Here is a 15,542-nt window from a genome sequence, read left to right as displayed (position 1 = left end):
ATTTATAAGATTTTGTACATTTTTTAACTACATATCGTACATATTTTCTTACACAATTGTACTTGTGTAAGAACTTTTACAAAAGACAAAGCAAACCTATCAACATCATTGTACTTTGGGTAGTTTTAATAGACATATTATTTGAGTGAGTAGTTTTGATAGATATAATATGAAAATGGGTAGTTTAAATTCTCACCCTAAAATTTAAATAGAGATCCAAAATATTAAAGAAATAGAAATAATCAACTAGCATAACAAATTAACAACTTATAAGATTCATCTCAATAAATTAGACGAATCAAACATCTTATAAATACATGAAAGATTAGGATGTTATATAAATACTTTAAAAAATCAATTTATTTAAAAAAAATGGTTTAAAATTAAAAAGGATTTCGCTAATTTTATTATTTCTCCACATTATAGTTTTTCTGCAATTTTTAATAAACTTTTTTATTTTTTTGATATTTTTTGTACTAAAAAAATACTAATAAAAATTTAAAAATTATAAAAAAACCTACAATATAGGAAAAATAATAAAACTAAGTATTTTATTTTGAATCAAAAAATTTAAATAAATAAATTTTTAAAAATATTTAACCATTTTTTATTAAAACATATTTTGTCGAAACAATATTATTGTAATAATAACTTCGGTAATACAATAAAATAATTTCCCCCGAAAGTTTTTTTTTTTTTTCAATTAATCCTACTAAAAATTACAAACAGTAAAAGAAATTTTACTGCTCAACGACTATATACATCTAAAAGTGTAGATAATGAAAAGGATCCCATACAATCTGCACACAAGTTGTTGAGTCATTCTTGTAAACAACTCAATAAGAAAGTGTTTCCTCTTCCAAGTATAACCGCGCCATCAACACCACACTAAAGAAGTACCTATCAACACAACACATGTTACATTACATAGGATTTGTCATGAATCTTCGAGATGGTGATCTGTTTCGTCGAATATCTCTTCCTGCAACAAGGAAGCAATAGATCAAATTAGGGAATCATCCAAACTTGTGCTTCCATCATAATTGACTTTACCTGTAAGAGCTCTTCAATGACATCTTCCATGGTTATTATCCCGACCGCCTCTTCCTCTTCGGGGAGCTTTGGGAGTGGATTTTCATCTATTTGCAGGATATCAGAATACATGTTTTTCGTCCACTTCTTGCTCCTAGGTGTACCCTTGAAGGAATTGCTTCCTGTGTTTGGGAAACTCTTCCATTTCTGCAGAGGCCTCTTGGGCTTAACATTTTTATTTGGCCAAGGCTTTTCACCATCAATGTCGACTCTCACATCTTTGGCTGCATCTACTTCCACAAACATGGAAGAGTAGTGTTGAATAAATGTACATTTTGACCTTGGCATTTCATCAGAAAACCAAAAGAAACTTACCTCCTGCAACATCCGTGCTACGAGGCTTGTCCGCAACCTTGTCACACTGCCTCACAACAACAGCCATGTGACTATGCCCCTTCTGGAATTCATTCAAGATGTCATATAATGGCATAGTTTCTGGAACCCTAACAAGGATAACGAATGGAAGAACAATTATCATGATGAGCTATAGCAGGATAGGATGTCAAAAAAGTTTCTTTCATAAATAACAGAAGGCCAGATTTTCCATGAATTGACAATAAAGAGAAAGTTACCAAAACAGAATAAAGCGTTTGTGCTTTTAATAGCACAGAATATGAATTTCAAACCTCTACGCTACATGAATTATCTGAGCATGAAAAGACTATATGAAGAACTCAATGAAGCAATAGTGATGAGTTTCATCTACCTTGGAATTCTGCGAATAGTGACACTTTTCACTGGGACTTCATCCTCAGGATGAATCGTCAACAAGTTTTTCGCCTACAAGATTAGGAAAAGGTTTAATATACTAAATCAGATTACAGATCATTCATAATCAGTCATAACTCGAGTAGCAATTTCAACTTGTTCACAGGAATTTTTGTAACAGTGATGGCTAATAGGAGTTAGGACTATAGGAGGAAAATTGAATTCATAGAAGCGTGACGGAAGGAAGATGCTTCTTTAGTATTTTAGTAAATTAGAATTCATGAAGAATAGCTATCTAATGAGTTCTAATTATGTAAAGACACCACAAATGTATTGGATTAATAACACCGCAATGTATTGGATAGTTCCTAGAGAACTTAGAGATCTGTTAACCACCTGAAATAAACCTAAGGAAAAATGTCTCCGAACTCACAAAGAATACAAATACAACATCTAGTTCATAAATGGAACTGAACAGAATATGAAACAAGTACCAGAATAAGCCCAATGATATTTGTGGGTTGCTCATAGTAGACAGGGATTCTGCTGTGTCCTTTCTCCAAAATTAGATTCACTAAAACCCTTCACCATAACAGTCACAAACAACTATGTTCAGCATTTTACAACTCAGATAAGGACAAAAGCTTACTAAAGCTGCTGATAGAAAATCATGAATATATACCTGTCTAGCTTATCATTAATATCAATAGCAAAAATTTCAGATATTGGCGTCATTGCGTCACTTGCTGTTTTTTCACCGAGTTCTAGTGCCCCTGCAATGATGGTCGTCTCATCATGTGTGAGCTCTCCACCTTTACCAGCCTGTATAAAAGCAGCAAGTGGAGTAAAGGTACACATCAGAGCTTTTCCAGGATATCATAGAACAAAACAGCAATATGCAAAAACAACAAAACAAATTTACTAAAAATTCTATATAAAGAGCATCTGCAGGAAAGAATAAGAAAACAACTAACTAAGATAATCATATGGAAACCAAACATTTTTTATTTCTCGTACCTCATTTCCATGTAAAGTAACTAGGGTTTTCAACTCAGCACGTCGAAATAGAGCTCGATGCCCATGGCCAAGTAGTGAATCCAACAACTGGAAGTTAGAGACATATATGCATGAAAATTGTTAATGGAATTAGCCAAATTTAAATGAGCAATATATATAACTGTACCTTGCTTATAGGATATGCAACAGGAAAACAGATCCAGACAAGAACACGAACCACTGGGGCCACAGTCGCACCAATAGCTAACCCATGTCTGGAACAAACAGACTGTGGGATGATCTGAAAATACAAACAATTAAATCAGTTTGTGAAGAATCCATTTTAGTCCTGCAGATTGCTATCTTGCTTAATACTTGAAAAGAAACTGGGAATAAAACAAAGTAATGTGTGACATATCTGCTTTCATATCAATCCAGCAGATCATCATTTGGCCTTACTTTCAATTTCCACATGATACGTAGCTACTTATATTTAATATTCAAATGCACCTTCAAGTGAGTTTTGTTTGTCAACTTGTTAAGAATGATGCAAGGAAAAAAGGCTTAAGATGTGTTTCCGTCACGACTGAGCTTGACCATCAATTAATTATGAGAGTTGCAAGCACCAGCCTTATATTCCAAGTCCATATTTCAGCTAGCTAATGACAGTTGCAAGATTTTAATCTCCTTGAGGCCATGAGCAATTATATCACCTCACAACCTCTGATTAGATATATGTTTTATCACATGTACAGAAAGCTATAAAATACTTTACATTCAGCCTTCTGTTTTGGTTGTTCTAATTCAATGAAAATCCAACTTCAAGTTTGTATATTCCTGTGATTTAATAAGCATGATAAAATCATGTGCAGGTGACAACCAAACACTGTCAGACTATTTTTGAGATACTAGAGAGGAAATGGTACATAGAAGCTATACATTGAGATCTATTGTCTTTTCTTCATCTGTATCCGTCAGTGAACAGTGGGGGCAACATATTTTGTAAATTATCTGCAAAGTTTCATAATAAGTGTCTCTGGAAGAATTCCTTACCTCACCAAACAGAAGTATCAATGTCACAGATATCAGGATTGCCCCCCAAGCTGAGATGAGACTGTCAAGGAAAATAGGAAGAGCCTGCAAGGTAAAATATCTGGCACTTCAAATAATCTTTGAAATGACTAACTAGCTTTAGAAAGCAGAATACCTCAACTTATCATTACCTCCATAGCAGCAGCATTGCAGATAAGCAGTGTGCAAAGCAACAAATGCTGATTCTTAACAACGGGCAATATCTTTTCTGCAAAGTGAGTTAAATATTTTTAACAGAAACTACGAACCCAGACCAGCAAAACATAAAGCAACTATATCAGACTTTCATTAATTTATACCTTAGTTCACGTTTGCTAAAGGAAAGTAAACAGCGAAGCAGGCATAAATATAAGAGAAGCACTATACATTTCAAGGTCGCCAAAATATTTTATGATATCGTCATTTAAAATCTGGTCGCATCCAAATATTAACATCCAAAAACTACGGCAGGGAGCATTCATCCGTCATGCAAATCTTCTAGCATGCATAATTTTTTTTCTGCTTAGAATTGCTATATAGTAGGCCAATAACGAAGAAACGCAATCAATCTCCAAAACAGCCTAATCAGATTAATTTTTCCTTCATCAGAAATAGTTAAACAGTCTCCGGAACGATACCTAAATTAGGCAGAAGTCGATCATCAATCCCCAAAGTTGAAATTGATCATAAACTGCAACTTCTAACTAAATAAACAAAATCGAACTAACCAGCCGCGCTTGAATCAGCGAACTCAACCAAAAACAAATTTATGTATTTAAAAAAAAAAAAAAAAAGAGGCACTAAAAATGTGGAAAAAGAAGAAGAGGCAAACCAGCATGCTTTCGATCCGTGGGTGTGCCGGACTTAGCGAGAACTTCAAGGTCGACTAAGCTGAGAGACATGAGGCCCAAAGTGAGGCCGGACATGAGGCCAGCAAACAGCACGAGAAAAGCCACAACCGCAATGCGAATGAAGAACCCCGCCTCGCAACATCGGTACTCCACCGCCATACAACCAGTCACACCACCGCTTCGCCGCCACCGGCGAACTTCTCAGCCGAATTTGCGCCTCCTGATTCTGAACAAATTATATATGTGGCAGGCAGAATATGAACAAGTGCAGGATTTTGCGGGAGAGTAATGGTATTTATAGTTGTGCTTTTGTCCAAGGGAAGGGCGTGATGCTACTGCTGCTGCTCAAATGCCTTCTAATGGTATTTATAGTTGTGTTTTTTTTTTTTTTTTTGTCTAATCTAGAAACGGTAGAGAGAAAGTATACAACTATTTACTGCATCCTTATCATCCAAAGCTTTATCATTTCTCACTGCTTCTTCCTTTTTTTTTTTTTTTTTTTTACTTTATAATTTTCCTTCTTCCTGAAACTGAAATAGCATCACTCCGCTGATGTGGCACCGCCAGCCACTACATTTGACTTAAGTCCTAATACCATCCCAAAATTATATATCAATCATTAGCTTTAATTGCTTATCAATTCTCATTACAAATGGATACGAAAATTAAGGAATGTATAATTAATAGATAAAGTGAATTAATAAAAATAAAAAATATATATATTGAAATTTATAAAAATAGATATAAAGAGAGAGTAAGTGGTGAATTCATTAGTTAATTAATCTTTTTAGTTATTTACCAATATATATATATATATATATATATATATAATGGGACATCTCAATATGGAAAGTAGAACGTTTGTAATGAGACGCATGGAGTACTTCCTCCATTCTACTTGAAACATTTTACGTTTTTATTTGTATTATCTCACTTAAAATATTTTACTTCATCCGTTTCATTCTAATAGGCTCACATTTTCTGGACACGAAAATTAAAAAAACTTACTGTTTAAGAGAAAAGTGGAGTAGCCTACACCAATTAAGTATTATGTGTTACTTAAAATGGAAAACAAGTCTATTCTAGTGGGACGTCCAAAAAAAACGAGCCTATTAGAGTGGGACGAAGAGAGTATTTTATTTTAAGACATTCAACAAATAACAAATATTTTTAACATAATTCACAAATTATACCTCCTCCATTTCTCATAGATATGGGTAACAACACGAATTTTAATAAAAAAATTATTTTAATTATAATTAAACAATTCACTTCATACAAAAATTTACATACACCTTTATATTATTCATGCCTAGAAAAAAAAAGATGTTTCGAATAAAATGAAGGGAGTATAAAAGAATCTACTACTACGATTTAAGTATACATTCCAATTTTGACGGCGCAACTAATAAACTTTCACCGATTTATTGGGCACTGGTATACGCTCATTCGTGCGATGTACGACGGACATCCAAATTTAACGATAAATTTAAATAAATAATAAAAAAAATTCAAAATATAAACAAATAAAAAAAGTATGTTTTAATAAAATGTAATAATTCACATTAATTACTCAATAAAATCCTAAATTTAAAAATGTAAATTTTCAATTTATAAAAAGTGTGATGATAATTATAGTTATTATATAAATTTAAAAATTGTTCGATAATGAAAATTTGCATTATGCATATATTATTATTCATCATAATAAATAGTAATTTTATACACAAACATAAATAAAAAGTTATAGATTTTTAATAAAGAGAAAGCAAATAAAATATTTAAAATTTTCATAACTTATTCATTTTAAATTCATTTTTGATGATTTTTATACTATACTGCATATTAACTATTTTTTCATGATCAAATTTGATGACGTTTAAAACATAACTATTCAATATAAAAAAGTAAAAAGAAAAAAAAATAGTTAAAATTTTGGTGGAAGAAGAGAGAGAAAAAGAGAGGAAAAAAACTCATCTTTTATATATTATATAGATTTGAGCTCGCAAGCCTCACTTATATGCAATTTGATTTTGGACGTGAGGATCTTCATTTACTTTTTGATGAGGCCTTCACACTCTTGAATGTGATTCGGCCTTTTTACTCTTAAATTGAGGAGTCATTTCTAACTCAGTCATTTCTCTAGTCACTGGTTATTCTCCCTTGAGTATGTCTAAGTTTTGTTTAAATCGCTTTATTTTTATTACATAAAATAAGATCAATATCATATAGATATATGTATGAATATTGTTTAGCCATATTTCTTTACATGTTTTTAATCTTATTGTTTTGCTTTTCTAACTTTTTTGTTATGATATTTACAAACTTGATCCTCTGTAGCCTTTTAAAGCAATAAAGTTTATTTAAGCATAAAAAGATCTAATATATGTAATTACCTCTTTGTTTTGCCGTCCATCATTCTACTTTCGAATTTGTGCATCAAATCAATGTAGGAAATTGGACATCTAAGGTACTAGCACTTAAGAGAAACTGTAAGCTGTGTTTACTTTGATGGATGAATTTATCTATGGAAAATGATGAATAACACAAATTTATGCCTTTAAATGTCTTTTTTCTTTTCCAACATTTGACAAAAAAGATATGTTAATCATTTTTCCTTCCTTATTTTCACTTCAAGGATGGATAATATTATCACACCAAAAATAGAGGGATAATATTATCCATCTAGAGAGAAGTGTGATTAATATATCCAGTATAAGAGGTTTTGGGATAGAGTCTATCGTAACGTAATTTTTAAATTTATTTATTTACTTGTTAAGTTATCATAATGGAATGAATAGCTAATTGCTAAAATAGGAACATAACTTTTTGTGTTTTTGAAAAAAAGAACGATGTTACGAAATTTGAAAATGAGGACTATAGCTTCAACGTTTTACATTTACACTCTTATTTAACACATCAAAATGAGGACTCTAGCTTTCATCATGGTCCGAAATAGGAGTGTAAATATAAAAAATGAAAGTTATTGTCCTCATTTTTTAATTCTATAACTTATAGTCCTCATTTTCAAATTCTGTAACATATAATCTTCTTTTTCAAAAATACTAAAAGTTATTCTCTCCGTCTCACGAACCTTGACACGTATTCCTTTTTGGGCCGTCCCATGAATATTGACACATTTCCAAATAAGGTAATAACTAATTCAAACATAAGGGGTCTTAATTACATTCTCTCCTACTTTATCATTTTGCTACTTTATCTCTTTTATACTTTATTACCTACACACTTAAAACACTAATCTACAACTCCTTTGTAACAACCCGCTCTTTTATATTTATTTTAGTCCAATATTGCGTGTTTATTAATCTATTTTTAGTAAATGAAACGCTTTATGAATTCCAACTATGATTCTGAATTACGTAATTTGGAAACAGATTCGCTACACTAGCAGTATGCATTTATTTATCTTCGCGTGTTTAAAATCGCGACGTTAATCTTTGAACCGATGAATATTTATTATTCGAAGTTATAACCAACTTAGCGAAGTTGTATTATTTATTAGTCAAGATGGAGTTTATTTCATATTGTTACTTAAGTCGTGAATTATTTCCGACTTTGAAGCCAATTAAATCTACGGATTTAATTTAGGTATTAGAATGACGAACGAATTAAATCTATGAATTTAATTTAGCAATCTCGATAATAATACAAATTAGATTTATAGAGCAACCAACACTGAAGGATTATATTTAGATCATATCAGACTTTACATAGATCACATATTTAGATCGCATCATACTTTACAACCATACACACCTATGCTTATCTACCATCTGCAACAAAGAAAAATGAAGAAGGAAAGGCACTCCCTACGGTTTACACTCTACCACTTTCCTACTCCACCACCTGCCACCCCCCCCCCTAAGTTCAAGAAAATGGGAAAAAGGAAAAGGGGGTGGAGACATGTGCTGCACACTCCCCTAACTTCTCTTGAGCCTGCTGCATTCTCGCACCCAACAATACAGCCCTCCTCCCTTTTTACCTCTCTTTGCAAACAAGAACTTCATTCTCATTCCACACTTAAGGTTTCTAGCAAAACAGGAAGGAGCTCTTCATTCGGTGCCCTGCCAAGTTCAAGGTGAGACCTTGTGTAAATTCGTCCACCCCCACCTTGATATTCACCTGCATTCATTAAGCAACCACATATACTTGTCATTTTTTCAGTTCGATCTGCCGCGTCTTTTGGTCCGACTGCAACCTCTAACCAAAGCAAGCATCATTCAAGGTATATATACTATCCCAGTTTATCCAGTCCACATTCATACCAACAAGCATGATCAGTTTCATATTGACAGAGGGCCTATATGCGCATAAGAGACTTAGCATTGACATGTTCTTTATCGCACAACACCAGTTACATTTTACTTATGTAAGTATTAGTGTGTATGAAATCTTGAGCAAAGGCATAACTCTGAAGCAAAGCATAGAACATACAACATGTTGTACATATCTCATTTTGGAAACCACATAAGGAAGTCACCTATGTCTCGATCATTGGATGAACTCAGGAATCACAACACATCAAACACTTTTACTAGCAAGTAATTTATATGACTTAGCTTATAGGGAAGCATCGAACTCTGTCCTGCCCTATCTAGTCGAGGAGATGACGGAGGTGAGCTTCTCCAACACGTTGGAACCAGATCTTGGCAGCAGCGGCATCGACGGAGGGACGCGGCCCTGTTCAGTCGAGTCCAAGGAAGCAGCCGACTGCTCTGCTCGACTCGGCTTCGAGTCAGCGGCGACAAACGAGCGAGATCAATCGACGATGCACGTAGGCAACAGAGCCCGCTGCTCGTCGGATCTAAACAGCAGCAGCGACCTTCGGCTCCGCCGAAGGAAGCCTCGGACTTGAGTCGAGGAAGGAGAAGGCAGAGCTGTGGCGACTTCGCCGATTCCCGAAATCGGCCAGCGGTGGCGAATGAAACCCAGATACGGCAGTCGCGTCGGAAATCACACACCGAGGCGACGGACGGAGGCACAGCATCCTTCAAGCGGCGGCAAAGCTGAGAGATGGCGTCGAACAGAGGGAGGCGATTTTCTGATTTTTGGAACTCTAGGGTTTTTACTCCATTCTTCATTTGGGGTTTTCGATTGAGAGGCAAATCGAGGAAGGGGGAGGTCTAAGGAGGCAGGTGAACGCCGGCCACGCCGGCAGCAGGTCGCCGGACTGCAGAAGACCGCGACGGCAGCAGAGGCCTCGATGAGGGCGGACCGAGAGAGAGGAAGACAGAGAGAAGCGTGTCTGATTTTTTTTGAAATGAGGGGAATCGTGAGTTTGGGGAAGAATTCTGGAACGGGCGAGCAGCAACAGAGCACGGAGCCACGGAGGCGGAACTCCTCGCCGGCGACTGGAACGGCCAGGACGCGGGCGGCGATGGCCGGAAATCGATTGAGAGAGAGCAGATTGATTGAGAGAGAGAGATACCAGCTACGTTTTTTTTTAATTGATTAAGGAGAGATGCAGTATTGATATTAGGAGATAGTGGGTTCTGCTTTAATAAAAGGAGAGATCTGATAATGATATTTGAGAGGAAAGAATTCTGTTTTTAATAAAAAGTTAGAGAAAGAATCGACGACTTTAACAAAAAAAGGGATTTTGTTGATTAATTAAAAAGAGTGTATCAGTGATTGATTTTGAAAGAAAAGGGAGCCGGGTTTGGGCCGGGTTTGGGCCGAATTTTTGGGCTTTCTTATTGGGTCTGGTTCAGTTTAATTGTTGGGCCGGATATTAATTCATTTGGGCTTTGCTTATTTTATTGGGCTAATATATATTGTTTGGACTCAATTATTTATATAAATGGGCTCTTACTATTTATTTTGATTGGGCTCCTACAATTTATTTAGTTAAGCTCAATGAGATTTATTATTTTAGGCTCTCATTATTAATCCTATTTAATTCTAATTAGTGATAAATTTTTTAAGACTTACTAATTATTTATTTAGTAAGTGAATTAGATTATTTTAAGACGAGTAGATTATTAAAGATTAATAATCCGACCTCATAAGACGAGCTTTAATTCCTTAAATAGGATTAGCATCTCTTTTTAATTAAAGGAATATGAGTCATGCATAATCATTTCACGCATCCTCATTTATTGAGATTTTTCTTTTTCGAAGATTAGAATCTTATTTTATTTTCTCGGATTAAAGGTCAAGCACCAGAGTTAGAGCTAAACCGTGAGTCTGCTATTCAGGTGGGCTTTCTACGTATAAACTAAAATTATATATTAGAATTGTTAAGACTTTATGCTTATGAATTTTAAATGATATTGTCAATGCCTAAATGCTTTATGTTTTATTATTAATTGCCTATCTGATGTTAATCGAATTCGGATTCTGGATGGGACCGCAAATCCCTTCGGAATTAGTGTACACCTTGTGATCGTGAGTCATCTAGCGGGTTGGCCGATCATAGTGTCCGTAGAGGGAGGCCTCCCTCTCGGCACGAGTTACTGATATGGTGATTAATGATATTAAAATGCCTGCGCGGGTTATTGATGAAAGAAATGATATTATGTTTGGTAAATACGAGTCTCTAAAGGAAAACCCTCGTATCTTACTACTGTTAAAGGCTTGACAATAAAATATTATGCATGTATGTAAATTTCGGCAAGTGTCCACTAAGTACTTTCGTACTTAGCCCTGTATGTATTTATAAATGTGCAGGTTGAGCTGTGATCGAGGATGTAGTGTGCAAGCGGAGCTTTTGTCGATCTAGGAGGATTACCTCAGAGTAGAGTATATGTCTTCATACATATACTCAAACTGTTATTCCGCTGCGAACACTGATTTCGTTATGATATTATGTCATTTGTCAAACAATATGTATTAATTAATAATGTACTCAAACTCATTGAGCACCCATTTCTGGATATTATTATGTACGGTCCCCTTGTGGCCTTCTTGATATCTAGATATTTCGATTGATTTCCTTATACAAGTCGAGTCATTAAGAGACCGAATATACCCCTTTCTAAATCCCGCTCCTAAATTCCCTCCCTTAGTCGCGGTTTCCCCGAATTTGCTATCCTTAGCAAGTGCGGTCGTGACAGAATGGTATCAGAGCTTTTCTTTTGCTCTGAGTACTAATCATTCCTTCTAAGTTGAGTCTAGATTAAGTAAGTCAATATACTTTTAAACTAGTTGACAAAAGCTTGGCACTACATCTCGTCACGCTCAACGGAGGTTATGGTAAGTACTTTCAAGTCTTAATTAAGTTAATTTCTTGAAATGTATGAAGCATGAATAAGTATGACTATTGTATGAATCACAAGAACTTAGAACTGTTAAGTTATATATGCTCACTCACACGACGGAACATAGAAGAGAACTTAGGGAGATGCCTTAACTTTTCTTCATGTTACGATGACATCAATAATGACGATTGAGATAGAGAAAGAGGAATCACACGAAGAGTCACATGATGAAACCACGAGCATGAAGATTGAGCAGCGTAACGAACGTTAATAGTACGTTGATAGCATGGGCATAGCTTAAATATTCGAGTATTTTTCTATGATGAGATCTCGAATTGGCTTGGCCTTTTGAACTTATTTGTTGAAACTTTTAGTGCTCGTTGCTAGATCTAAGAGTGTATCACCATCGCATAACAAGCCCTAAGTTTGGTAAACAACGACACTAGAACTATATGATAGTCAAATTGGTAATATGTGATTAAGTATTAAGAACCGGTATGACTTGTGTAAATGCTAGATTTAAATGATGAGGTGTTTTTGCACGTTATGATTATCGAACCGAACTTGTTTTTCGATTTTAGAGCCTTATCGCTTTAAGTTACTTGTCGTGTGTTACTTTTGACGATAGAACTTCCTTTGTTAGATGGCGAGAACTGTTTTCACCCGACGACGACCACTGCCCCGATGGGCTAGTCCAGAGGAGATTGAGCGGTCCTACCGCACCTATGCTCCATGTCACGGGGATAACCTCGGACAATTTCTCGCAGGTTTCCACAGACATTGGATCGAAGCAAGTGTACATGGAGTATCAGGGTATGACGGTATCCATAGGTTGATCTTACTATTACCTTCCGAGTGGCAGGGATGGGCTAGGCAGATCTCTGCCCACTACATCTTCCGCCGGGAGAATTACCACGACCTCGTAGGAGACTTCCCTAGCTTCATGGCGGAGCTTCAGGCCTGTTTCACCTTGTGGGGCCGCGCCCCTCTAGGGCCCTACATCATTCCGGGAGACTACGTACAGGTGGGGACGCCGTTGCCAGCGGAGGCACCCGCTACTGCTCCCGAGCCCCCGATGGCCTTGCCACGAGACCCTCCACCACGTGCCTCAGTTCTAGGGCGCCGTGGTAGGCACGATGACGAGGCAGGCCCTTCTCGTCCACGGGCTCGCAGGGATTTCCCGTCGCCTCCCGACTCAGCTCTCCGGGCAACTACTCCTCCACCACCACCGATACCCACGGTAGACGCAGAGCTTGCGGCTGCCATGGCAGACGTCGACAGGGTCATGGCCAACATGAGGGAGTTCCTAGATAAGGGAAAATACCCTATGCAGGAGGATGATGATACAGCACCGCAGGGTACGATGAGGATTACTCGTCCCGAGCCCGTGCCATCTCCAGCTCTGATCAAGCCTCGTGCCACGGCCAGGATCCGCACCAGGGACGATCCGATCCGTGAGATTGCGGACGACATCTTCCGCATAGCCCAGATCATGCGAGAGACAGGTGAAGGTCAGGGAGAGACCATGTCGCCCAGTGAGGAGGAGGAGGAGGATCCCGAGGAGGATCCGGAGGAGGACCCCTTGGCATCACCGAGGAGTAGCAGTACCGCGACTCAGGGTTCGCGGATTTGATAATTTTTAAGCTTGTTGATATTTTTCCAGAAACGATGATTCGTTCGGATATTTTTGTAATCTATGACTATGATTTTATTTATGTTGTCTCTAGCTAGCATTAGTACGAAAACGTTGACGTTCCATGATTAAGTACCATTTTGAGGTTGCATAGCTAGTAAGCCGGTACACCATAGGGAGTACTCGGATCGACTTTACTTACATTTTGGTTGACGATGTAAAAGCCCTCGATGAGGCAAATTTTCCAGGATATCTATATATATGACCCTAGCATGGGCTTTCTACGACGATCTCGTGTATATTTTATGTTTCTCTACGGGTTTTAATCTTCACAAGTCAGTTAAGAATGTAGTAACTTTGAATAAGGTGACTTATGTATGCAACGGTTCCTGTGAATATCTTAGTTTTGGAGTTATGATATTTTTAATTTTGACAAACAATGCTGTATTTATTTGCCTTAGAGACTCCTGTATAGAATGTGTTAATGGGTGTTTGTAATTTACAGAATGCCGCCTAAACGAGGTCGCCCCGCTAGGAGGAACATTAACAATGATGGAAATCGCAATGAGATACCTGAAGGGCAGCGAAACGACAGGGAACCTACCCCACCCCCTCCACCCCCTGCTAGAAGGACTGAAGAACTTTTTCTTCGACAGAATCCGCCCACGTTCACCGGGACAGGCGACCCAGCCGAGGCCGAAGCTTGGATACGCGCCTTGGAGCGTATCTTCACCTTCCTACACTGCACGGAAGAGGAGCGACTCCGTGCATGTCTTTCCAACTAGCCGGATCGGCTGACTTTTGGTGGGAAGCCCGCCGAAAGACTCTGACTGCCGAACAATGGACGGCATACACTTGGGAAGACTTTAAGACGGGATTATACGATAAGTATATTCCCAAGAGCTACAGAAAGAAGAAGGAGGCTGAGTTCTATAGCCTAAAACAAGGGAAGAAGACGGTGACGGAGTATGACAGAGAGTTCTGCGATCTGTCGCGTTATGCTCCACAGCAGGTGGATACTGATGAGAAAATGGCGGAGAAATTTTGTGCCGGTCTGAGGCACGAGATTCGGATGACTCTAGCTAGTCATGGTGGACTCTCATACACTGAGTCTTTGAACAGGGCACTGGACATCGAAGCTGCGATGCCAGTAGAAAGGTTGGCTCCGCCACCGACCTCAGCGCCAGCCAACCCACCTGCACGCCCTCAGAACTTTAAAGGGAAGCGTAACTGGAACGACCAGGGAAGGAATGAAAACCAGACTAACAAGAGGCCATGGCAAGGAAATGCGCCGTCGGGACAATATCAGCAACAAGGACAAGGGAAGCAACAGGGTCCTGCCCCGGCTGGAGGCAGCCAAAGACAAAATGAAGTTCCCCTTTGTCCAAAATGCCACAAACCACATCGTGGTGTCTGTAGGGCTGGAACTGACAGTTGCTACACGTGTGGCCAGAAGGGCCACTACTCCTCACAGTGCCCCAACAAACAGCAGGGCGCGGCAATCAGGGCCACTTATGCCCAGCCCCTGCGAGCAGTTCAAGGGCAACACCAGCCCCGTCAACAACAGCCATACCAGCAGCAATACCAACACCAGCACCCACAGCGCCAACAGCAACAGAGGCGGCCGCAACCATTGCCGCAGCAGGCGAGAGCCTTTGCTCTCACCCAAAACCAGCCCGAGAAAAACCAGGGAAACCTGGCAGGTATGGGCAAGCTTAAAGGTTTTTCCATTATGATTCTGTTCGATACTGGTGCCTCGCATTCTTTTATATCTGCCCCTTGCGTAGATACCTTAGAAATCGAATCAGAACGAGCTAAATGTGCCTTAAGAATCACTACACCCTCGGGAGGAAGATCTACCACCACACATGTTTGCTCGAACGTAGAATTTGAAATAGGAGAACTTAAGATGGTAGCAAACAATCTTAATATTCTGCTCATGTGGGATGTGGATATAATCTTAGGAATGGA

At 37.9% G+C, this 15,542-nt stretch overlaps 1 protein-coding gene across 4 annotated transcripts; it reads right to left on the bottom strand.

The window, feature by feature from the left end:
• Window positions 1–583: 583 nt before the first annotated feature.
• LOC131017879 (DUF21 domain-containing protein At2g14520-like) lies at window positions 584–5,166 on the bottom strand. 4 transcript variants are annotated; one of them, XM_057946616.1, is made up of 11 exons: window positions 4,700–5,166; window positions 4,020–4,096; window positions 3,850–3,933; window positions 2,984–3,097; window positions 2,818–2,904; window positions 2,483–2,622; window positions 2,295–2,382; window positions 1,799–1,872; window positions 1,408–1,535; window positions 1,054–1,322; window positions 584–982 (listed from the first exon to the last, which is right to left on the bottom strand). In XM_057946616.1, the coding sequence occupies exons 1-11, from the start codon at window positions 4,875–4,877 to the stop codon at window positions 938–940; spliced, it is 1,284 nt and encodes a 427-aa protein (XP_057802599.1). In that variant the 5' UTR covers window positions 4,878–5,166; the 3' UTR covers window positions 584–937. The 4 variants fall into 4 exon arrangements, 3 of the variants coding, with proteins under 3 accessions (XP_057802599.1, XP_057802608.1, XP_057802614.1); XM_057946625.1 differs by having other exon boundaries at window positions 3,850–3,910; window positions 4,700–5,098; XM_057946631.1 differs by lacking the exon at window positions 4,700–5,166 and adding an exon at window positions 4,506–4,581.
• Between the last annotated feature and the right edge of the window lie 10,376 nt (window positions 5,167–15,542).

Source organism: Salvia miltiorrhiza, chromosome 1 (assembly GCF_028751815.1).
Source record: "Salvia miltiorrhiza cultivar Shanhuang (shh) chromosome 1, IMPLAD_Smil_shh, whole genome shotgun sequence".
Lineage (NCBI taxonomy): Eukaryota > Viridiplantae > Streptophyta > Magnoliopsida > Lamiales > Lamiaceae > Salvia > Salvia miltiorrhiza.
This window is presented reverse-complemented; position numbering and strand designations above follow the sequence as displayed.